Here is a 24,850-nt window from a genome sequence, read left to right on the forward strand (position 1 = left end):
AAGCATGTGTTTAAATGTGAAGCAGTCATGAAGGATTGTGAATTTGATTTGAGAAGTAAGAGGGAAGAGGAGCTTAAGAAGAAGAGTTGGTTTTTATACCCAGCTTTTTCTCTGCCTTTAAGGTGTTTCAAAGCAGCTTACAATCACCTTCCCTTCCCCTCCCCACAACAGACACCTTGTGAGGCAGGTGGGGCTGAGAGAGTTCTGAGAGAACTGTGACTGGCCCAAGGTCACCCAGCAGGCTTCATGTGGAGAAGTGGGGAAACATACCCAGTTCTCCAGATTAGAGTCCACCGCTCATGTAGAGAAGTGGGGAATCAAACCTGGTTCTCCAGATTAGAGTCCCCCGCTGTTAACCACTACACCTAGGGTTGCCAAACTCCAGGTACTAGCGGGAGATCTCCTGCTACTACAAGTGATCTCCAGCCAATAGAGATCAGTTCACCTTGAGAAAATGGCCGCTTTGGCCATTGGACTCTATGGCATTGAAGTCCCTTCCTCCCCAAACCCTGCCCTCATCAGGCTCCGCCCCAAAAACCTCCCGCCGGTGGTGAAGAGGGACCTAGAAACCCTAACTACACCATGCTGGCATACACCACTACACTTTATATTGTGCTATGATGGTGGCATGACCTGGTTTTTGTGAATGTGTGAGAAACCCCTGACTGTTCTGTTTTGGAGGAAATGTCCCACACTTAATAAACCCCCTCATGTCCCCTTTACGGTAGTGTGTTAATTTTGTGGATATTTGAGGACTAACTCCCATGGCACAGTACCATATCACAGGGCAAGTTCACATAACCGACAGGGCAGAGAATTATTCAGTGCTTGGTAATTTTCTCAAGGCTAGCCACCTGTGAGGTAAATTCTACTACTGTTTAGAGGCACGCTCCTACCTTTGTCAGGTAGGGTGTGGAGGTACACTTCACTTTATCCCTGTCTCGGTCTTTTAGGATGGAATAAACTTGCCCTCTCTTGCGGACCAAGGAGGAGACCAGAGATAAACAAAACAAGACCTTTATTTCTTCTTTGGAAGGGAAAAGAATGGCTTTGGTGTTCAAGAATACATTTGCAAATGTGTGAGTGACTTAGCTTAGAGAAACAGTTTAACTGTAGAATATTAATGTCTCCAAGAGAGAGATAGCCAGAAACTGCCAGTCTACCCTGTGAGAGTAGAACAGGCACGTTTCCCTCAGATTTTCCAAATTTTGGTTAAAGTTTACTGGAGCTGATACCTTAGTTTGCCCCTTAGCTTTCTACTTGGGGAGGCTGAGTTTTAGAGCTTAACCATCAGTGTGTGCCCCTCCTGGCAATCACACTAAACTAGTCTGCTTCTTCCTGAAGAAACTATGAGACAGAGCTATGCCTAACCTGACTGTAGGATTGCTAAACCCTATCTGAAAAAGTGACAGTTAAACTGCCCATTTTTATTCCTCCAACTCCCCCTCCCATCTCCCTCTGAGGGTTCCGAGGGCCCTGGTTGGCTGCTTCTGCTTCTCCAGTATATAAACAGAGTAAATGGGATAGATGGATAAAGGGAAAAGGGGATGGACTTTGCCCTGTCTGTCACAGGTACCCATACTTTTTCCCCATGGGTGAAAAAAATGGTGGGAGCGGGAGTAGAAAAGGTTATGTTATGCAAGCCTACATGAAAGTATTCTTGTGGCTGAATGATCTAATTTAAGATTATAAAAAATGATAAAGAAGTGGTCACAGAGTTTAGGATGTTATATGACAGAGGAATGCAAGATGGGTGATGAAAGTGGTAGGGTTTGAAACAAACAAGGAATATTTTAATAGTATTTAAATATTCACAAGGTCTTTTATGAAGCCCCGTGGCGCAGAGTGGTCAGCTGCAGTACTGCAGTGCAAGCTCCGCTCACGACCTGAGTTCAATACCAATGGAAGTTGGTTTCAGGTAGCTGGCTCAAGGTTGACTCAGCCTCCCATCCTTCTGAGGTTGGTAAAATGAGTACCCAGCTTGCTGGGGGTAAAGGGATGATGACTGGGGAATGCACTGGCAAACCACCCAATAAACAAAGTCTGCCTAGGAAACGTCAGGATGTGATGTCACCCCATGGGTCAGGAATGACCCGGTGCTTGCACAGGGGACCTTTACCTTTTATGAAGGAGGAATTTGAAGGATGGGAGTGTAAGAGTTTTACATGTAGTTTGTAGTTTCAGGTCATTAAAGGTTAGTAAACTGGAGAGAGTTCTAAGTGGATAAAGACTATGGAAGAGTATATGAAAGAACTTAGGGTTTTTTTTTTACTTATATGGCAAATTGATAAATGGTTTCAAACATAGAAATACTACAAGCAGGTTAGTAGTCAGTTGGTTTCTGAGATGTTTAGAGAAAAATGGCTATCAATAAAGGGAGGAAGATATAAAACTGTGGAGATATTAAGGAGAACTCTTCACTTACAAGAATTCCCATATAAAAAGCATGTTTTGCATGGCTGATGTAATCTTTGACAACAGGTGAAGTGTTAAGAACTCTGGAACCCTTAGATGGGGTAGACATGGCTCTGTATGATTCCAGTATTGAAGACTCCAGGTTCAGTCCCTGGTATCTTCACTATCAAAAATAGAAGAAAAACGCAATAGCATGGGACAACAGAGGTGGGAAAGACTTCTGCCTAAGACTTTGGAAGTCTTTTGCCACTCAAAAAGGACAGCTCTGAGCCAGTGGTCAGCCTTTAGGTGAATGAGTCGATTGAAAAGTATTATATTTGAGGTCCCGACTGTGTGATGTGGATTCTGTTTGTGGTGGTAGGGTTCTGATGATTTATTCTGCGATAAAGAAGTTTATTCTACGATAAAGAAGTTAGAAGGTGTGACCAAGAAGTATGTGGGAGAACATGGATAATTCAGATACAAGGTTGGAACATATTGGATCACTGGAGTTAAAAAAAAAAGATGAATGCAGAGGACAAAACCCAATGAAGAGTGAGTTTGTGAGTCTCAGAATGTGAAATTGTAAATGGATGATTGATGGATGAAATAATAATTAAAACAGTTAAATGTGGGGTGAATTGTTACAGCACATCGTTCAGGTGAAATGTGAGTAACTACCACACAAAGAACCGAAGTAGGAAGACTGAAAATAAATGACTGTCTTCAATTTTCTTAGTTTAACAATGCCATCCTGAGCAGTTACATCCTTCCCAGTACATTGAGGTCATTGTGCTTAGAAGTTTGTAACTCTGCTTAGGGTAGCACTATAAGAAACCATTTGTGTATTGTAAACAGGGTAGTCCTTGAATTAAAATAACCCCTTCTTGTGATTTTTTTTTTGTACTGAAAGGCAAGTATTTAATGCTATAGAGGAAGACTTGAAACTGATTTCTTGTTCTGATGAAATGGGTTAGGAACGAATGTTGAATATGCGCTGGCATTTGTCCTTTCTGTGTTAATTTTGTAATTGGTGCTTATGAGAATTTTAATGCCATGCTGAACTGCAGAAGCTATTTTTTTTTTTGCTGAATATTTAATGAATAAGGAGCTAATGAAGTCCTTGCCAGTTATACATCTGGGGCATAAGCTGTGCTTTTGCACCATTCCTGTTTCCGCTGGCAGGCTTGCGTAGGAGAAATTCCTGGTGGATTGTCCCCTTAGGCTGGCTGAGTTGGCTTTCAAAAACTGCCAGCAGAAGATAGGCCTCTTAGCTAGACTGCAGAGTGATGAAAAGTGGCTGTGATCTAATTCCATTAGTTTCAATGAAACATAATATCTAATATTCATGATCCTTTAGGGCCTTGTTGACACTGGCAAAATTAGTACCCATATTTCAACAGCTGCCAACAGTAGCACAAACACTGTTGTGGACTGGAATCAAAATATATTTTCCCATCCTTGTGAGTCTTGATGCATGTGCCAGCAAATAAGTACTGAGGATATTGGGTTGAACCAACCATTGCACTGGTGGAGTGTTGCGAAACTTAAGAGCTACAATGTAAGATGGTTGCTAGAATTTTAGTCTAATTTTTGCTAGGCAATAACTATAGCCTCCAGGAAAAAAAGAAAGAAGGAAATGAGAAGAACTGCACAAACAGTAAAAATGTTGCCTGCACTCTGATTCAGCTGTGTTTCTTTCAGTAGTGGTATCCATTGAGCCCCTACCAGGTACATACAACAAGTAAAATATGAAATGCTTTGTAAATATTTCCTTTACAGTATCTGTGATTCAAAAAGAAATGTAGGGAGTAGTACGCAGAAAAACTAGTTGTTGTTAATCCCACCAGTGCACATGATAGTTTACAGAGGACCATAAATCCTCTACTTGGGCTTGTCAAGGCTAGTTTGGGGTCAAGTATGGCAACTCCACAAAGAACCAGATATGGAGATCTATGCTATCAGGATGTAGAGAGGCAGGCTGGAGTACAGCAGAAGGAGGTTATGGTCTGTTTACCAGAGATAGATTACTATGATCCTGGTATATATACTCCCTACCCATCTACGCCAGGAGTTCTTAACCTGTGGTCCTTTGATAGGGTTGCCTGCCTCAAGGTGACACCTAGAGAGCTCCTTGAATTACAACTATCTTCAGACTACAGAAATCAGTTGCTGTGGAGAAAATGGCAGCTTTGGAGGTTGGACTCTGGCATTATACCTGGTGAGGTGAGGTCCATCCTCTCCCCAAACTCACCTTCCTAAGGCTCTACTTCCACATCTCCATGAATTTCCTAACACCAAGTTGGCATCCCTATCCACGGAGTCCATGGATGGGCTTCAGAAGATTTTTGAACTAGGAGCAAAAAAAATTTGTTTTAATTATTTCTTCAATTTCCTTCCTGTTTTTGAAAACTGTCATTGTGGAAAATATATTCTTTATTTCAGATTATTAAGATATTTGTTATTCAAGCCAAACAGCAGTAGCCTTCAAATTTAGTTTTGAGCAGAGTTAAAGTTTAATTGTTGTTTTATTTGCACAATTTGGATTTATTTCAGTATTTTTTGGGAAGTGGCCATTAATCAAAATAAATTGTTTGTTGTGTGTGCATGGGTTTATGTGCATTTTTCTGGGGAGGGGGGTCCAAACCTTTCATCAGAGACTCAAAGTGGTCCGTGCCTCAAAAAATGTTAAGAACTACTGATCTACAAGCTTTGTTTGGCTTGCCAGTCACATGTATTAGAGTTGTACACTCCTATTCCTTATGTACCTGAAGAGGATTCTAGGACCTGATTGTTAAGAATGTTGGGTAGTTCACTGACTGGGTTCCAGCTTCAGACCATGAGAATCCCAATTCCTCCCCCAGATTCCTTAGCCAGAGTTAAACTGAGTTAAAATGTTTATGTATTAGTTATAGAGCATGCAACTGATTTTTATCACATTATACTCGAACTTCACCTTGTCCCTCCATTGAGTGTTGAGGCCTACCTGTCTATCTTGTTGGTGAAGGCCAGGTACTATGAATATCTAGTTCCTTTTGTTCTCTCACTAAGATGTCTGGGACGCTCAGGAGCACACAGGATCTCCCAAGTACATGCCTCAACAGCCCAATAAATAAACAAACAAATAATTGTGGCAGCAATAAGAATAGTGTGGGATATACAGAGCACTTTCACATGAATAAAAGTGCTTTTGAACCCCTTTCAGTATTTTGTGACATGTACAAATTTAAGGCAGGCTATAAATTGGATTTATATCGTATTTTGGTCACGTCATGAGATGACAAGAGTCACTGGAAAAGACAGCCATGCTAGGAAATGTTGAGGGCAGCAGGAAAAGAGGAATCCCAACAAGAGATGGATTGACTCCATAAAGGAAGCCACAGCCTTCAATTTGCAAGATCTGAGCAAGGCTGTCAAAGATAGAACATTTTGGAGGACTTTCATTCATAGGGTCGCCATGAGTCGACTTGACGGCACTTTACACACACACACACACACACACACACACACACACACACACACACACACACAATGGAAGGGAGTCATTTATACATTAATGCATATTACTAATAAAAAACTGTCAGGTTTTCATTGCATTTCACATACATTGTGTTATTATTATCCATACAGTGCTGTATGTTAGGTCTCTGTTATAATACCTGTATTGTAGGTGGAGAACTGAGATTGAGAGAGCAACCTGACTACTGTCTCCAGGTGAGCTCATGGCAGAGGTGAAATTTAAACCAGACACTTCCCACCCACAGCTCAGACTCTAGTCTGCTTCTGCTTGCTTCTTTTAAACTTAATGTACATTTTTAGCCAATCGGCATTATCCTGAAACCACAGATGGGAAATGCAAATTTTGATTTACACGTTTGTTGTGAATGCAGCTGCAGATACATTCTCCCTGGTGATGCTCCATCTGTTGTGCACCTGGAAAATCAAAGAAGCGCCTAGAATGAGAATGTAAATTGGGTAGAGGCCTGGAATCTCCTTCACTAATGCTGGAAATAAGCACTGCCTATGTGGCAAAATTATTTTACTGTTAGAAACTGTGCTGTTGTGCTCTGCATTGTGCTTCTCTTTGTGTTCATTGATCATTTGACAAAAAGACAGAGTGGCCAGGCTTAAGTTGCCTATGGTAGGTTTCACTCCAAGAATTCAACAGACTTCACTTGTTTAATGAAACCCAAGATCGCAGCACCTAGCGGCATAATTCAGAAGTGCTGACGTGGTCTTTAGCTGTTCCGGCTGTGGTTCCATTACAAACATCTTATAACTTGATAGACTTACAGATTCACTAGAACTGTTCCTTTAAAGTTCCCATGCTAAACATCTCAAGAGGTTTTTAGGCATTGCCCTGGAGGAGTCATTGCAGGGCTTATGTTGTCTGGCTAATATCCACAGGTATCCTTTGTATACTTTGAGGTTTGATTCTGTGCTAATGAGAAGGGAGGAATGGAGAAGAGGTGGCTGTGTCTCACATAGCTTTTTAATTGGGAGTGCCATTTTTTGTTACTGGACCCTGTCCAATGTCTTGGATATGAATATCTTAGTGGGTGATGATACTGATATCCCTGCTATGAAAAGTTTTACTTGCTCATTCCTCATTGAGAGCCAGTGTGGATTCTCACATATCCACAAAAACCAGACTATGCCACCATCGTTGTACTCTATAAGGAGTAGTGGTGTACGCCAGTGTGGTGTACTGGTTAAGAGCAGCGGACTCTAATCTGGAGAACCAAGTTTGATTCCCCACTCCTACACATGAGTGGCGAACTCTAATCTGGTGAACCGGGGTTCCCCCCCACTCCTCCACATGAGCAGTGGACTCTAATCTGGAGAACCGGGTTTGAGTCCCCACTCCTCCACATGAAGCCTGCTGAATGACCTTGGACTAGTTGCCACTCTCTCAGAACTCTCTCAGCCCCACCTATCTCACAATGTGTCTGTGTGTGAAGGGGAAGGCAGGGTGATTGAAGAACCTGAAGATGCTAAATATTTAAAAACAAAACGATGTCATGTAGTATTTATCCTGGCCTGACCTCAGTTACTGTATTCATGTATAGGTCCCACTCAAGCCAATGAGGGGTTGTGGTCCATAGCACATAGCAGAATTGTACCTTTTAAAAAAACACTGTATAAATTATAGTTTAATACCTGAGGACTTTGTACATTGCCATTGTGCCAATGGCATGATGTCACTTCCAGGGAAAACCTGGAAGTGACATCAGTTGTTTCTAGGAATAGCTGGGAACGTTATAATTTTATCATAGATTTTTACAGCGATTCCTGGAGAAGCATGATGTCACTCCCAGGGTGTCTCATAAGTGATGGCATGCCATTGCTATTGGCAGCACTCCATAGTCTCCCCTCTGGTGTCTCTCTGGCAACCTAGTCCAATCTCATCTCGCCATGAAATAAAAATAAATAAATGGCAGCATTCTTTAAATTGTACAGGGGAAATGGAAACCATGGATACAAAAGCAAATAACAGTCATATAGAAGAGGTGCTTTTTGTCATATGTTCATTATAGCTGGTTTGTGTGATGCGTTTACGGTTTTGGTCATTTGAATTATAATTAGCAACCATATTTTGCCTCAGTGGTTACTTTGAATTTCAAGTAGAATTTTTATTTGAAAAAATAAATCATTTTAGCTATTTTTAAAAAAGGTATAGCAGCGTGGAAAAAAAACACATACTCTGTTACCCCTCCCCTTTTTACAGGCTTTCAAAAATAGTAGAGTAACTCCACAAATATGTTTGTCATTCAAAGCTCGAGTGCTAGATATTTTTGTACACGGGAAAGTTTCACATGAAGTCTGGCAAGATGGCTGCCTGTTCTCTGACCTCTTCACTCGTCACGTTGATTGAAATTTTAATAAATATGTAATGAGTTATTAAGTAATTGACATAAAGTGTCATCAGAGTTGAAATTAACTATGCGGATAAACTCCTGACCAATTACTAATGAATTCCAGTGCAGGAGATGTAGGCAACAAAAGACTGGAGTCAGTAGGCTTAGCTATAGCGTAATTGAAAGGTGAAACAGCTGTGTTCAGCCTATTTTTGAGACAAAGCTGTATGGAAGATATTTCTTGCATTTCTAGAGAGATGGATGTTAAAGTAAATTTTATGCAATGCGAAGCAACGAACTCTCAAATAACAATTTAAAATAATTGTTTTGACCTTTCAGGGGGAAAAATAACAAATTAAGGGAAAATGTGAAGAGAAACAGAAAGAAATGAAAGCTGACCTGGAAAATATTGGGTTACATATAAAAGCTGATCTTTGACAGGTTGTAGGTTATTTCTTGATACTGGATAAGTCGGGCTTTCAGGGTTTCCCCCCCTAAATATGGATTATAATACAAATAAATTATTATTTTTTTAGTTGGATGGTGGATTGCCTCCTTAGTGGGACTGCTGGAGAGGAACTTTGAAACCTTACTGTTTAAATGGGTCACACTTCCATGTGGAGTATAGCCACAGAAAGCGGTAGGAGAACCATCTGTCTTTAAAAAGGCAGGTGATCAAACAATTTAGAATAAGAAGCACATTTAAATTCATGTTTTCCAGCAAGTAGGGGAATGTATGATAAGAATAACTGTAAAATCATATCTTCCCCATCTGTACCTTACTGAGTTCCCAGGAAGAAGGGTAGAATGCCTGTATTAGGAGTTTGCTTACTGCAATGAATATCCATATATTGCACCAATGCATAGAGGAGAGGAAGTGATGGGGCTGAGGCAAGAAGGTGTGAGTCCGTTGTCTCACCATGTATTGACTTCACTCAAATTTACAAATGTGAACAGGGTTTGTGAACAGGGTTTGGATAGCCCTGTCTGTTCAAGTTTTTTGCTTGAAGGCGCATGTCTCCATGCTAGGGTTGCCAGGTCCCTCTTCACCACCAGCAGGAGGTTTTTGGGGCAGAGCCTGAGGAGGGTGGGGTTTGGGGAGGGGAGGAACTTCAATGACATAGAGTACAATTGGCAAAGTGGCCATTTTCTCCAGGTGAACTGATTTCTGTTGGCTGGAGATTAGTTGTAATAGCAGGAGACCTCCAGCTATTACCTTCTTTACTTGTAGGGAGGTATTCCAGACTGCTGCTTAACCTGGCAAGCTGGGGTGCCCTCTTCCAAGTAGATCTCTTACAGTTAAGTGTTTTAAAAGGTGAGCTGCAGGGGACAATGTGATATTGCAAGGGCATTTCATTGGTTTTAATATGTCTTTCATGAAAATCTTTCCTAACAAAATTTAGAAGCAGAGTCCTAATCAGGGAACTAGGTGTAGATTGCACCAGCTGTTTTCAATATATCTGAAGCTGTATTCCAGGAAAGACAAGCTGGTGCAGAAATAACCTTAATAATTATGGTATTAAGGTTCCCCCTCCTTTCAGAATCAAAATAATTTGTGAAAGTACTTCTAATGGACAAGCCTTCAAAAGAAGAGGGGGGTACCTATTGTTTATATGTGAAAAATTCATTTACTTTTTTCATGTAGCTTGGAACTAAATAACCTAATATGAAATGCACTTCCAATAAAATTATACGGAGCCTCAGAAATGAAGTAAATTGCAAATTTTTGCCCATTTAGATTAATTATATTTATGTCCATACATTTAAAATTATTTGCCCCACAGGATGTCGTTTACAAACTTATTTACTGAAAAAATCCTTGTGATGTCTGACAATCCTTCATTTCACCGACACATGGTAATATCTTAATGGGGCAAGTTTAAATTTTGATATTATATAATTACTGTTTTGTTCCAGTAGTAGACACATTTAGAAATGGAAAGGGGGTTTCATGGTAAAATGTAAGTCAGGACACTGATTTAGCAGATTTCTAAAATAAAATTAGGGCTGACACATACTGCCTTTTTTACACGGACAGGTGAATGTAAGGGAGGGAAGGCAGCATAGTATAGCCCAATCTCATCAGATCTTGGAAGCTAAGTAGGGTCAGTACTTGGATAGAGGACCACCAAGGAATACTCTGCTTAAGAAGGCACTGGCAAAGCACCTTTGCTTCTAACGTGCCCTGAAAGCCCATTGCTGGGGTTTTCATAAATCAGCTGCAACTTGATGGCACCTATATGTGTAGATGACTATAAAGCGACTTTTTTACTTCAGTATTTGTGTGATATGATGGTGTTGAGAAAACACTTGCACGACCTGATAAAAGTGCTAGAAGTTTCAAGGCATTGGAAACTTGCTAACTTGCGTAGGGACAAGGAGGGATTACACAACCACAAGATTTCACAGCATGCCAAACTTGAGGGGAAATAATTTTGGTTTTGTTTCTGAGGGCCAAACTAGATGTAATTTTTTGTTAGCGAGTTGCATCTGGGTTCCCCTGAGCCAACTTGCTTTCCCAGCAGCCAGGAAGTAACTTGCTTTCACCATGCTGTTGCATTGCACAGTGCTGATGTTCTCCGGTCCTGCCAGCCCTTCACAATCTGCAGCCCAATCTTAGACTGAAGACCATGTAGTCTCCTCCTTTTGGCAATACTGTTCTAGTGTGGAGGGGAATTTACAGTAGTCCAGTGGTTAGGGTTGCCAGCTCTGGGTTGGGAAATACCTGGAGATTTTGGGGGTAGAGCCTGAGGAAGGCAGGGTTTGGAGAAGGGAGGGACTTCAATGCCATAGAGTCCAATAACCAAACTGGCCATTTTCTCCAGGGGAACTGATCTATGTTGCCTGGAGATCAGTTGTAGTAGCAGGAGATCTCCGACCACCACCTGGAGGTTGGCAACCCCACCACTGGTGCCCAGTTTTAGCCCTAGCAACTGTTGCAATTGGTCTAACAAAACAACCCAGGCAGCAGTGAGGAATCTGCAATGGCAATAGGTGGTAGGCCTGTGGGTAACACCTAGTAGCGTGTCACAGATTTGGTGTATTGCAACCTCTCCTCCAATAAATGTAGAACCAGACTAATGGAACTTTGATAAACTTTATTTATATGAAATGTTATGGAGTTGCATCTAATAACTAATACAGTGTATGTCATATTGGCATCTTTGGCACATCTTTGTCATCCTTTCTTATAGTCTGCTGTAATAAATTACATCGCAGTATTTATACAAAGCCTGTTCTTTCATTTTGCAAAAAAAATCCTATAACTTTTTTGTTGTAGTCTGGTGACGTGCTGCAGTATTGTCATAATTTATTCTTTTTAGAGGAAAAAGTTAAGCCAGGGTTTCAAATGACCCTTTATTGGTATTTTATGAAATGCTGATGAACTGAATAATTAACTGCTTCAGGAAAAAATGGCATGACATTTTTAAAGCAAATCTCTCTCTTTAGCACCCAGCAGTTCTGTGGTGCATATTGTGTGATCTGATTTGCCTGAAAAGCGGAAAAAGTTAATTTAAATGAGTTTCTTGACCCCCCACTTCCAAGCTAGAGCTCTGCATACACTATTCAGCATCTGTTTTTGCGATTGAAAGAACACAAAGTAATTTTTTAAAAATTGCTCAGAAAATGTTAAGACAACAAGAGCTGCATTTAAAGACTATTCAACAACTATAAAGAAAGCACTGATTACAAAGCTGCCTGTATTCTTTTGAGATAAGCTAAAGAAGGTTATTAGAACATATTCAGCCCTTCCTTTTTTTGGAGGGGGGTTTTTGAATTCAGTAAAATTGTTTCCTTCTCAGCGCACAGATCCATTGAAATTGATTCTGCATGAGATTTTGGGCTGAAGGTGATATGACAGAGGCCATGAATAAAGCATTTTTCCTTGCCGTACTACTTTAATCTTTTATGCTGTAGGCTTTGGTTTCAGATGTCATGTTAGAAGAGAGTGGATGGCTAACAGTGCAATCCTGTGCAGGTGTTGCTCTAATCTAAGCTCATCAATTTAAATGGGGTTAGACTGCAGTAAGAGCCCCGTGACGCAGAATGGTAAACTGCAGTACTGCAGTCAAAGCTCTGCTCATGACCTGAGTTCGATCCCAACAGAAGTCGGTTTTAGGTAGTAGCCAGCTCAAGGTTGACTCAGCCATCCATCCTTCCGAGGTCGGTAAAATGAGTACCCAGCTTGCTGGGGGTAAAGGGAAGATGACTAGGGAAGGCACTGGCAAACCAGCCCGTAAACAAAGTCTGCCTAGGAAATGTCGGGATGTGTCATCACCCCATGGGTCAGGAATGACCCGGTGATGTCCTGTAGATTATGTACAATCTGTAAAATTGTAGTTTGTTTTTAATTTAATCTGCAACATTCAGTAAAGTTTATGACTATCTTGGGAAGGGGGAATTATATTCGGAACAATGGTGAAAGGGGAGAATGGAGCAAAAAAGGTTGAGAACTACTGCTCTAGTGTGTATAGGTCTATTTATTTGTTCGTTATTTTGTCTGTTCACATATGAGGCAACACTGGATACTATGGAAAGTAATACTTTGTTTGCATGTTTTCTCCTCCCCTTGCATGCTCTAGTTCAATTAGTTTGTTCCTGGTTAGTGGAAACCAAAGTTTGCAATTACATCCAAACTGGAAACTATGGCTTGAACCTAGTTCACATTGCTGGCAGCTTTAAACCATAGTTTACCAGTTTGGAAGCTATGGTTCCTTTCAAGAGGAAGTAACTGATTGAATTGGTACACGTTAGAGGAAGATTCTATGATTCTATGATTCTAAGAGATAAGGGGGATAGAGTGTGCGCCAGCATGGTTTGGCATTAAGGTTGTCAGGCACAGCCTGGAAACTAGCAGGAAACTGGGTGAGGTGAGGGGACATGGGGAGGGGCACCAACAACAGCACGATGTTACTTCTGGGAAAAACCCTTAAGTAAAGTCACATATCTCCAGGAATTGCTGGAAATGCTATACTAAAACCATGAAGTTTCTGGTGATTCCTAAAGAGGACTAATGTCACTTTAGGATTTTCCCGGAAGTGATGTCACGCTGTCGCCCAATGGCCATTTTTCATATTAATTTTCTTCCATTAGCTTCACTAATGGTGGCAGGGGATTCCCTGTTCCTAGCAGGGGGCTGGCAAGCCTATTCAGCAAATGAACACATAAAGCTGCCTTATATTGAATCAGACCCTTGGTCCATCAAAGTCAGTATTGTCTACTCAGACCGGCAGCAGCTCTCCAGGGTTTCAGGCAGGGGTCTTTTGCGTCACCTACTTGCCTAGTCCCTTTAATTGGAGATGCTAGGGATTGAACCTGGGACCTTCTGCATGCCAAGCGGATGCTCTACCACTGAGCCATGGCCCTTCCCCATGTATATGAACCAATCTATAATATCTATAATATATATGGGTGTGTGTGTGTGTGTGTGTGTGTGTGTACGTATACCAATATATATATGAACCAATCTAATTTGAGTTAGAACTAATGAGTTAGCCAGAAACAACTGCTTTTGATAATCAAATAACGACTGCAACTGAATGGAAACCCTAGTTTTACTTGTTGGTACTTGGGAGTTTTTTTTTTAAAGGACTAGTTTCTTATTACTTTTTTTCTTTTTCTTTTCACAGGAAAAGTTATCCCAGGAGTGTGTGTTCAGAGAACAATTTGAAGAGAACTGGTATAACACATATTCATCGAACCTATATAAACATGTGGACACTGGAAGACGATATTATGTTGCATTAAATAAAGACGGGACTCCACGAGAAGGGACTAGGACTAAACGGCATCAAAAGTTCACACATTTTTTACCTAGACCAGTGGACCCCGAGAAAGTCCCTGAACTATATAAGGATATTTTAAGCCAAAGTTGACAAAGACGTTTCCTTCACTTGAGCCCTTAAAAAAAAAAAAAAAGTAACCACTATAAAGGTTTCATGCGGTGGATTCTTAATTGATTAGCTGTGTCATCACATCAGCTCCACTGTTGCCAAACTTTGTCGCATGCATAATGTATGATGGAGGCTTGGATGGAAAATGCTGATTTTGCTCTGCACTTAAAAGGGTTTGTCTTCCTGGAGGAGAGCCTGTGCCCACTTGCTTGATTTTATTGTGAGAGAAGGAAGGAAAAGAGTGAGAATGTGTGAGAGTGAGCGAGAGGGTGAAAGAGAGCTGAAGCAAGAAGGAAGGGGGGGAAGGCCTGATGCATGCTGGGAAATAGAGACGCTTTTAAATTTTTTGATCCGTTGTACTTCATCCTATATCAGCATAGCTGCCATACTTCGTCTCATCGGGAATTTTGGTTGGTGGCCTGCTCAAGTGTATGCTGTTTTTATAAAAAGAAATAGGCATGGAGGAGGGTACAGTCTTACTTATAACGACGATAACAAGAAAAGAGGGGCTTTTGGGGGGGTTCCGTTTGACCACTCAAGTGGGAGTCACCCCTCGCTGAGTTTAAGGCAAGGACCTCTTAGTAAAATAAGAAAAGATATTAAAAAAATAAAATAAAAAATAAAGAAAAGTTAAATTTATTTATAGAAATTCCAAAGGCAACATTTTATTTATTTTATATATTTATTTATTATATAGAGTTTATTTTTAATGAAATATGTGTACAGGCCAGATAGGCAGTTTGGAAGCTTTAGGCTCTGTAATACATTTCAGCGGCGAAGGCCGTGATGAACCTGTGATAAGGAAAAAAATAATCTCATGCAAGTCAAGCATAACGGTGCATGGAGACAGAAAAATCTAGTGATCCTAATGTACTAAAGGCGACAATCTCTTTTGTGCCCATATTATTGTAAAAGTATGCACACCAATCACAACAATGAGTGCTCACTCTTCTGACTGCTTGTTTCATAGCTTAAAGTTCCCCCCTCTTCCTTCCCTCCCCCGAGGATTAAAGATAAAACTGGGTCTTCAAAACTTTAATTCTGTGTCTGTAATATTTCCTCTTTGATAAGTGACTTATTTCCATCTTGTAAGCTTCACAGTTGTGGAAGAAAAAAAGAAAACAGGGGTTGGTATATATTCTACTTGTTAAAACCTACTGCAGATTATACCAAAGCTACATGATAAATACGCTCTTTTTATTTAAGCAGAATGCCAGGAACATCCTAATATTGACATTTTGTACTAATTAAGGTTCTCACAACTAGGACAAGAGGCAAGGTTCACTCTTGTAAACTTGTTTAATTGTGCACTTGACTATCTACTCTGAAATTATACAAGTTCCATAGGGATTATTATTGTACCATCTTTTTATGGAAAGAATTGCTTTCAATGTGAACTGTCATAATACATATTAGCTCCCTTCTTAAAGTAAGACTCTTGCAAAATGAAACTAATAAATCTCTATTGAGAATTTCAATGAGGGGGAAAGTACTATACTCGTTTTATTTCCTGAAGTTAACTTTCAAAGTATACAGTGCAGACTTTACTGCATTATCTGTGTCATTAGGATTACATAACATAGTAGATGCAGACACATACCTTTCAGCAGTGGTTACAATTCAGGAACATGCCCTTAGAAAAGAGACTTTCATAAACCCCTTAGAACAATGGAGCAGGCAGAAATACTGACAATGACGGCAGTTTGATGCACTTGGTGTGCTGTATAAAATAAAATATATGGAATTGTACAGAGGAAATGCATGAGATTGTGGAGTAATGCAGTCTGCTCAACATCGCTTTGGTTGTTACTTGGATTCTAATTTAGAACGTTGTGCTTAACTCCATGTTTAGCAATGTGTCATTCTTTGGGCTGTAGTCAGTGGTTAAAATAACTGAAAGATGGTTCTGGTGTCCATTATGTGGCACTCATAAGCCATTTGCTATAGAGCAAGTGAACTGACGATTGTGGTCTCACAGAGAAAAAAAAGCAGTTCTGATATTGTCATCAGTCCTGGAAAAAAAACATACTTGTACAAACAAGAGATTAAAATATTGAAGCATGAGCCCATCTTGAGTAAGATTGGACCCTGATGAATAGGAAATGTAGTGACGTTCAAAATGAATTCAGTACTCCTTTGGTTGCACAATTGTCCATTGGAAAGAAACTTGGTAAAATGGTACATTTTGTAGGGTGTATTCACATTCTCAGTTTTCGGAGGGAACTCTATATTGTGTTCCGCATAGAGCTGCTCCCACAAATAGTAGCCAGAGTTGTGGGGTGGAGTAACGTGATGATGTGAGGGAGCTTGAACATTTTGAGAGAGGAAGAGAACTCACATGGCCACTGTTTTTGGTGGCAACCTCGTGTCAAATGTAATGTATAGTTCTGTCCTTAGTGCTAACTAATTCATATTATCCACCTCTGGGTACTTTCTAAATGTGATAAGATAAAAATAGCTTTGTTATACTGAGAGAATTGTCCACCCATTTGTAACAGCTGAAATGACTGAGCATCATAATATGTGAACTCATCCTGAGAGAGATCAGAACTAGTGTTAAAATCAAAAAAACTTCCCAGTTCACCATATATGCCAGACATTGCCAATTTATGATAACGTGATGGATATTTGACCTGGACAAGATTTATTGTGTGGGCATATCTCATTTCCAGAACGTTCCTGCCCTAAAAATAATAAATAAATTGACTGAATTTAACAGGTTAATTGTTGATCAGAGCTTTGCTATTAGAGGTTTATCTGGTTTTATTAGAGCTTGCCTAAATGTCTAGTTGTTGTTTATTTTTAACCTTTACACCACTATTAAAATGGACAGGAAGGCAGGCAGCATTTTAACAGAACCACAGACAAAACTGTACAACTTGTGACACCCCACCCCAACAAAGGCCTCCGAGCATGTATGGTGGCCCACACAAAACTTGATAAACCTTTTTTGCTGCTTGCCTGTGACCGCAAAAATAGGAGGTTGTTGGGAATCTGGCAGGCCATAATCCATGGTGACTATTGGTCACAAGTTGTCCAGGTCCGTTGCAGGTCTCTAATCATTAAACCACTGGGATAATTCCATGCTCTTCCAAGGACTGCTTAAATTGTGAACCACTGTACAACTGTGTTTTTGATAATTTGGACCAGAAGATGGTTATTCTCTGTGTTCTAAATGAAGAAATGATGTTAAAGGACTTAAATGCGTTTTGATCTCCAGCAGTAAAACCATGAATTTATATATAAATCATATAAAGGTGGATTCAAGTAGCAATAAGTATCTGCATTTGCACTAAGTCCACAAAAATGTTAAGGACGTTCATAACTAAGGTCAACCTTGCCGTGAACTGACCAGAATAATAAGACCATACTTTTTAGCCTTAATGTGGAATTTGCTGGTATTTTTGATCATAGACAGATCATTAATATTAATGTGTTTTTTATTTAATTTATTTTTTGTATTTTTAAAAGAAAGGACTAAAAATAAGTAAGAAAAATGTTATGAATTTATGGCAGTTGATACAATAAACTATAACCAATTTATTCAAACAACCCATAGTGGTGTGTATATACCTACTGAATTTTTGTAGATAATGGAATTGTTGCAGACAGCAGAATTATCATAGACATCCTCTTATGCATGGATGGTCCAACACATGGTAGGTAGCAAGCTATGGAGACATTCCTATTGCTATCTAACAAAGTTTGGTCACATCTATAAAACAAAACCCTTTTTTGTTTTATACCGGGATGAAGTAACTTACACAGATCATTCACTGGGTTACATCCTACCATTTCCCAAGTCTTGCTCAAGAGGAAGGAGACATGGTCTTTTGGAAGAAAGTTGCATGCTTAGTGGAATTCCAGGCTTGCATCATGCCTAGAATTTCCTGGTATGTAAGGTGAAGCAATTTTTACCAACCCCCCCCCCCCCGAAAACACAAATAAGGCAACTTACTGCATTTGGATGGTTTGGTTACAAGAAAAGCGCACTATGGTGGGTCTGGAAGCTTTTATTGCTGCTATTTCTTTGCTTTGGACAAACAGAAGTTTTCCTATCTTCTGGCAGTCAACCTGGCACCTTTTTAAAATCCATACAAATTGGAGTCATATACTTGATAATCTGTAATTATGTGAAAATATATATGGAAATCTGTACTTTGTATAAATATGTTGTAATAGAATTTTGAAAATGGGTATGATTTTCTTCAGTCAATTCCATCACAGTATTTTCTTAGAAGAAGAACTTGCCTCCAAATCACAAGCCACCCATAACAACAGTGCTCCATGCATGGTTCGCCATTGCCTTCCTCTGCATAGCGACCCTGGTATTCCTTGGTGGTCTCCCATCCAAGTACTAACCATGGTCAACCCTGCTTAGCTTCCAAGAGCTGATGAGCTCAGGCTAAACTGGGTTATTCGGGCTGCTGTTTTCTTAATATCTATGCATCATCTCTTAGAGTTACGTGAGAGCTCAATATAGAAAGTGATTATAGTGCAAATGCATGACTTCTGCTTTGAGCATTTCATGGCAGAAAAGAAAGAAATAATTTACATATTAATTACTAAAGTTATATGATGATTTAACAAGTGGGGGGGGGATCTTTTGGCCACTCAGCATTAGCTGAACTGCACAAGCACCACAACCAGCTGATTGGGCCGGCAACAGTACAGACGGAGAAGCACACTTCAGAGTTCTCTGCAAGGGGGCAGAGAATATTGAGGAGCCACTCTTAAACCTGAAGCTGTGATCCAAGCACTTTGTCCTAGATTTTTGGGCCATATTGCAAGACTTTTTAGAGTATGTCTTCTGAGGTTCATGCATTTTGAGGACCAGATCTTTTTTTAGCAGAGGCAATTTGTCAGATACAAATAGAGAGACTGAGAATTCATAGGGGGAAAAATACAGTTAAGACCAGCGTTGTTTCCTTTTGAGAACAGCGTCCAGAAGGCACAATCTGTTATGCTGAAACCAGAGTTTCCCATTTCTATTAATGGAATCAGCACCCTGGCCAAGATTGATTTTACAGTTGAAAGAGATAATTCAATGTTAACTTCCTGTACAATACAGGCAAAGTTAGCTTGTATTATTTCTGCATCAAACCTGTTCAATTACAATTTTTAAATTGTAAACTTTTATAGAAATAAAAATTACATACATTCAAATAAAACGCAACAAATATAACAAAGTGGAGACTTTGGACATGATGTCAAGTCATATGCTCATTAGACCAAGCAAGTAAAATACACCATTTCAGGAACTAAATTGAACAATTAAGAAAGAAACCCCTATATATACCTGTTCAATTACACTTGACTGAAGTATCTGTGTTGTGTTTGGATACAGTAGGGGATGGGAGAGAGTGCTACCTCCTTTGATAAGTCCGTTGGGTGTTTACTTTGCTAAGTGTTATGCAACTCATTATAGTGTATTGGTTTTTAATGTCACTTATAGCACAAATTCGACTGTCACCTGCTAGACTGAGGAGAAGAAGCCTGACAGCACTCAGCCTTATCTCTCTCCATTATGCCCCCTTAATCAAAACTCTTCCAGTGTGGTGTAGTGGTTAATCAAAAAGGGAGCCAGTGTAGTGTAGTGGTTAAGAGTGGTGGTTTGGAGCGGCGGAGTCTGATCTGGAGAACCGGGTTTGATTCCCCACTCCACATGAGCGGCGGAGGCTAATCTGGTGAACTGGATTTGTTTCCCCACTCCTACACACAAAGCCAGCTGGGTGACCGTGGGCAAGTTACAGCTCTGTTCGAGCTCTCTCAGCCCCACCTACCTCACAGGGTGTCTATTGTGGGGAGGGGAAGGGAAGGTGATTGTAAGCCGGTTTGAGCCTCCCTTAAGTGGTAGAGAAAGTCGGCATATAAAAACCAACTCCTCTTCTTCCTTCCCTTCTATTTGACAATAGGCCGATTGCACTCTGTGAATCTGTTAAACTAAGGCTTGTTTTCCAGCCATCACATTCTTTTTTGTGCAGCATCACTTTGTGTTATAAATATGGACATTCGCGTTTAACACTGTGTTCTAGTGGGCATCTACTAAAGAAGTGTCCTTGGCACAGGAAGATGCAGCTTTTTGTGAAAAGAGAATCAGGACAAACTGGTCGTACAAGATTTGCCCAAATACTTTTTAAAAGGCCACAAAATTTCTTAGCAATACATTTGGCATCGGCTTCATTTGAGCAATGGTGCACCGTGCTGTGATATCCAGTCTGTACTTAGCCTTGCTTTGTGGGATACCTCCACTTGTGTTTGCTACAAATTAATCCTGGGCAACATGCCCTGTGGTAGTTAAGGCAGAGCCCACAGATTTTAAACGGCTAAAATAAAATAAATGTAAAGGTTAATAAGCAGGATATTGCTCCCAGAGGTATGGATACTCTTGCTGATGTTAAGAGCTGCATGTGTTCTGCCTTGTTTGGGCAGTGCAGTAACGGGGGTACTTAAATGATTTTTTTATTCCATTTAATTCTTAAGAAAGTGACATGGGCCATTCTGGGGAGCTGCACCACTTGTTCATAAAGCATGATGTCACAGACACTGTCCAGTGGGTGCCTGCAATGCTTTATGTCTGCTGGGAGAAAAAAAGAATATGACCACCTGACAGTCCTGCCATACAGCTACTACCTTGAGGATTGCCAACAACACATGATTAACAACAGCACATTTATTGCGCAATAAATGTACCATCTGAACAGCCCCCCCCCAATTGTCACTAATGAGAATGGAATGTTGCTTTGTCTTCCAATATTGCTTATTTTTTTTGGTATTTCAATTTTTAATTGGTCCAGTTCCAGAAGGGGGGGAGGCACCATTTAAAAGCAACCCAAAAACCAAATAAAATTAGTCTGGAAAACAGTCTTGACAGTTAAAAGCTCAAGCGTGGCTACTGAAAGGAGGACTTTTTGAAAGAGGCTCCCCTCAGCGTTTGGCAACTTTCCACAGATGTGGCCTTTTTTTTTTTTTTTTTTTTGCAAAGTTGGCCTCAAATTGTTTGACAGAGGTGCACAGGTTGAATCATCAAAAGGATCGTCTAAGAGCCAAACTATGCAAGATGACCATCCATCTGTATTTATTTATACATCTCTCTGTTTTTGTGTTAAGTGGAGGTTAGGGAGTGTATACACACGCACGCGCGCACACACACACACATAACAGGAGGTGGAGTGTAGGTTTTTGGAGGGCTAAACCCTGCCAGCGAGGTTTCTTCCAGCAAAGTTTACCTCCCTCATCTGTTCATTTTTCTGCTAAAAAACAAAAAGGTGGACCCCAAATTCCTGCTTTAGATGCAGAGATTCACATGTAGTCATTTGTCTGTATGACATCAGCTTTTGGGTCCCCGTTGATAACTGAGGCAGATTTTAAACATGTTTTGATACATAAGATGAAGTATATTCTAGTAACAATTTGATAGCATGAGACATCTTGGGACTGGTTTGAAGATGTTTTGGCAAAATAGATAATTGTCAACTTTCCTTAGACAATCACAGGCAAACACCCTTGATCTTGTCTGTTTTCCTTCTGTACACTATTTTGGTATTTAACGTAACGCTTGGGTGCACATTATGGGCACTATCATTCCCCTACCCATGTGGGGATTCTCTCATAAAGCATCGTTGTCCCCTTCCTCCTTGAGAGTGTAGAACTCCAAGAGGGAGTGGCACCTTTAGACTATACGGCTCTGTCAGCAGACACATATCACAGCACTCTGGTTTCTCACCCTATTGTCATAATTATCCCTGAAAATTCATAAAATCAAGATTAGTTGTCCCATCTGTGAAACTTATGGTGAGTGTGCCTAGAGAGGGTTGACAAGTAGAAAACACACTGGAGATTTCCTTTCCCTACATCTAACAGCCATTTCACACTTTTTAAAAAGGGGGAAATTAACATTAATTTTTTCTTGACACTATAAAGGGAAAAGTTGCCACATGCAATTCACCAATCTACTTGACAACAGATAATGCAGTATCCACTTCTCAGAAAGTGTCATTAGCTGTTTTATCCAGGGACTAATATATTTATTTCATGCAGTATTATTTTGTGAACTTCTTAAAACAATGTGGACTAGGGAGTCTACTTGATCCGGACAAAATGGACAGTTGTGTTCTTCTGTGATAATTTTAATGTTCACAAAGGGAACAAAAAATGATCCAGCTAATTATTGTCCTATAGAAGCTTGGCAAACTTTAAGCTAGCCACCTAGCTAGTTGGCTGAAAGTGTGGGTGGAGGACTCAAACATCTTAAGAAATGCCCAATACAGATTTAGGAAAAACATTCTTGTTTGCACTATTGCTTCATGTTATCATCATGGGCCAACACATATACAAAAGGAGCTGCTGGTGTTCTATAGTTTTCATTTATTGATCTTTGTGGTGCATTCGATTTCATATCTGTTGTTAGACTTTGGAAAAAAAAACTCTTTAATATGGGCTTGGATGGCAGATTAGTGATGCATATTAGGAACTTATTATATGAAAATCTTATACGGATTTATTTATTTATTTATACACATAAAGGCAGTTTTATGTGTTCGCAGGCATAGTAAGGGCTGTTAAAGAGATTATTACATTTCTCCACAACGTTCAAAGGTGCTTGGAAGATATAAAACATCCAAATAGTACCTTAAAGCCTACAGTAATAACATTGTCATAACACTGATAATAACCCTTCTAATAAAATATACATATATAACTTAATATGTCCCTCAGGAAACACAGTTACAGTAAACACGGGTAAACATATTCCTAAATGTTTTTCTAAAGAAAATGAAGAAGACCTGCATTGCTTTTGGAAGGATTGGAGTTTTGGATTGAGGAGGAATTCTGTAAAAACAACTGGAAGGTGGTGCTCTACTTACTGGCCCACCCAATATTATTACTTTGAAAATGGCAGGGAAAACCTAAGCAGTATTCTTGCCAAGTCTTGAAATAAAAACCTTTACATCTGCGGCAGCAAAACCCAGCTGTTTCTAGTGGGTCCAGGGGGCAGAACTGTTTAATTATCCCAGGTTATGGTTGCCAGGACTCTGACTGGTCTGAAGCTTTAAGATTTTAGCTCCCTTCTCTTCGCCTCTGGAGAAAAGATTTAAATCTCAGAGTGAGGTACTAGAGCAATGGAGGCCAGCTATTTTCCACAGGCCAGTTCTTCCATTCTAAATTTTAAACCACCCTCTTTTTCTTGGCACATCGGTCTAGTCATTGCATATTTTTCCTTGTAGAAGTGACACCAATAAAAGTGTATTTTGAAAACAAATATGAAGTAGGGCAATGATGCTGAGCTTGTGATCAGTAACAAGGCTCTGTCCCTTTTCCCAACAGGTGCTAGCTTTTAGCTTCCAGTCACCACTCCTGAGGGCCTAACTACATTATGTTGTCCTCACGTTCTTCCTGGGTCCTGGTGATCAGCTGTCTGCTGCAAGTTCCATGCTCAGAACTCACTTCCCAGACACTTGGGGATGAATTGGGTCGACACCATTATATGTGGGGGGAAAGGCCTAACTCTTTCCTCCCTGTACCATTTTCCCAACCTGAAACTGCCTTTGGGGTTCTATTTGCCCTATTGGGAAAACCATGTAAACAGATGCAATCAGAAAAATTGGCATGTGGGGAAAGCTTAAGTCCCCTCTACCTGTATACTGCAGTCCCAATCTAAGTTGGCTAGGGCTCCCATTTACCCATTCCAGTTGGGAAATTACCTGCCCTAGCCCCAGTTTCCCACCCCTGAGGAACTGAGGAGTGGGAGAAAAAAATGACCTCCACATAATGATGTTCTAAAGACCAAACAGCAAAGACCATAGAGACTAGAACATCACCTGGAAGTGTTATCACATCCTCCACAAACTCTGCTGTCCAGCACCACCCCCAAGAGCTCCCAGCATTTGCCAAGGCAGTGTTAGGAACCCTACCTAGGGTGCCAGGTCCCTCTTCACCATCGGCGGGAGGTTTTGGGGGTGGAACCTGAGGAGGGCGGGGTTTGGGGAGGGGAGGGACTTCAATGCCATAGAGTCCGATTGCCAAAACGGCCATTTTCTCCAGGTGAATTGATCTCTATTGTCTGGAGATCAGTTGTAATAGCAGGAGATCTCCAGCTAGTACCTGGAGGTTGGCAACCCTAACCCTACCCAAGGCACTTGGGATATGAGTTCTGACCATGGAACTCACAGTGCACATTTGATTGCCAGGACATGGGAAGGTCATTAGCAAAAGTAGTTAAGCCCTTGGTCTTAGTGTCTGACCCTCAGGTGACTGACTAGGCAACACTATTTAAGGCGTTCAGCTAAAATAATGGCTGAGGAGAAAATACCTTTCCCATTTTTTTATGTCTACTAACCTGAAAACAAAATAATAACAAAATCTTGACTAGGCAGGGTCCCAACCTACTCAGCAAGATTTCTTCTATTGATCCTAAAACAATACATCATCTTGATCTTTTCTCATGTGAAGTTGGATTATGTTGAAAGGATAGTGTTAAAATTACATTAAATCAATTTCACACAATTTCCAGTGTTGCGACCATGCATGAAGTGAGATCTAATAAATAGGTTCTTAGATGACCACAGTTTTGTCCCACTCCAAACAGGAATCATGAGATTCTGGAACATTGGGAAGGAATCAATTAATAAACAGTAAGCCAGTCGACCTGGATCATGAAAATGCTGTGACACTTGTGGAAATGATGTGGGATCCAGCTATTGA

At 40.4% G+C, this 24,850-nt stretch overlaps 1 protein-coding gene across 1 annotated transcript in view; it reads left to right on the forward strand.

The window, feature by feature from the left end:
* FGF9 (fibroblast growth factor 9) overlaps nt 1–14,513 on the forward strand; it is a 37,931-nt gene extending 23,418 nt beyond the window's left edge. The window contains exon 3 of the mRNA XM_056858620.1: nt 13,883–14,513. Coding sequence (XP_056714598.1) covers nt 13,883–14,128 — 246 coding nt within the window. The 3' untranslated portion in view covers nt 14,129–14,513. The remainder of the gene's footprint in view (nt 1–13,882) is intronic.
* Nucleotides 14,514–24,850: the final 10,337 nt, after the last annotated feature.

The sequence above is a fragment of the Euleptes europaea genome, chromosome 12 (genome assembly GCF_029931775.1).
Source record: "Euleptes europaea isolate rEulEur1 chromosome 12, rEulEur1.hap1, whole genome shotgun sequence".
In the NCBI taxonomy this organism is placed as follows: Eukaryota; Metazoa; Chordata; class Lepidosauria; order Squamata; family Sphaerodactylidae; genus Euleptes; species Euleptes europaea.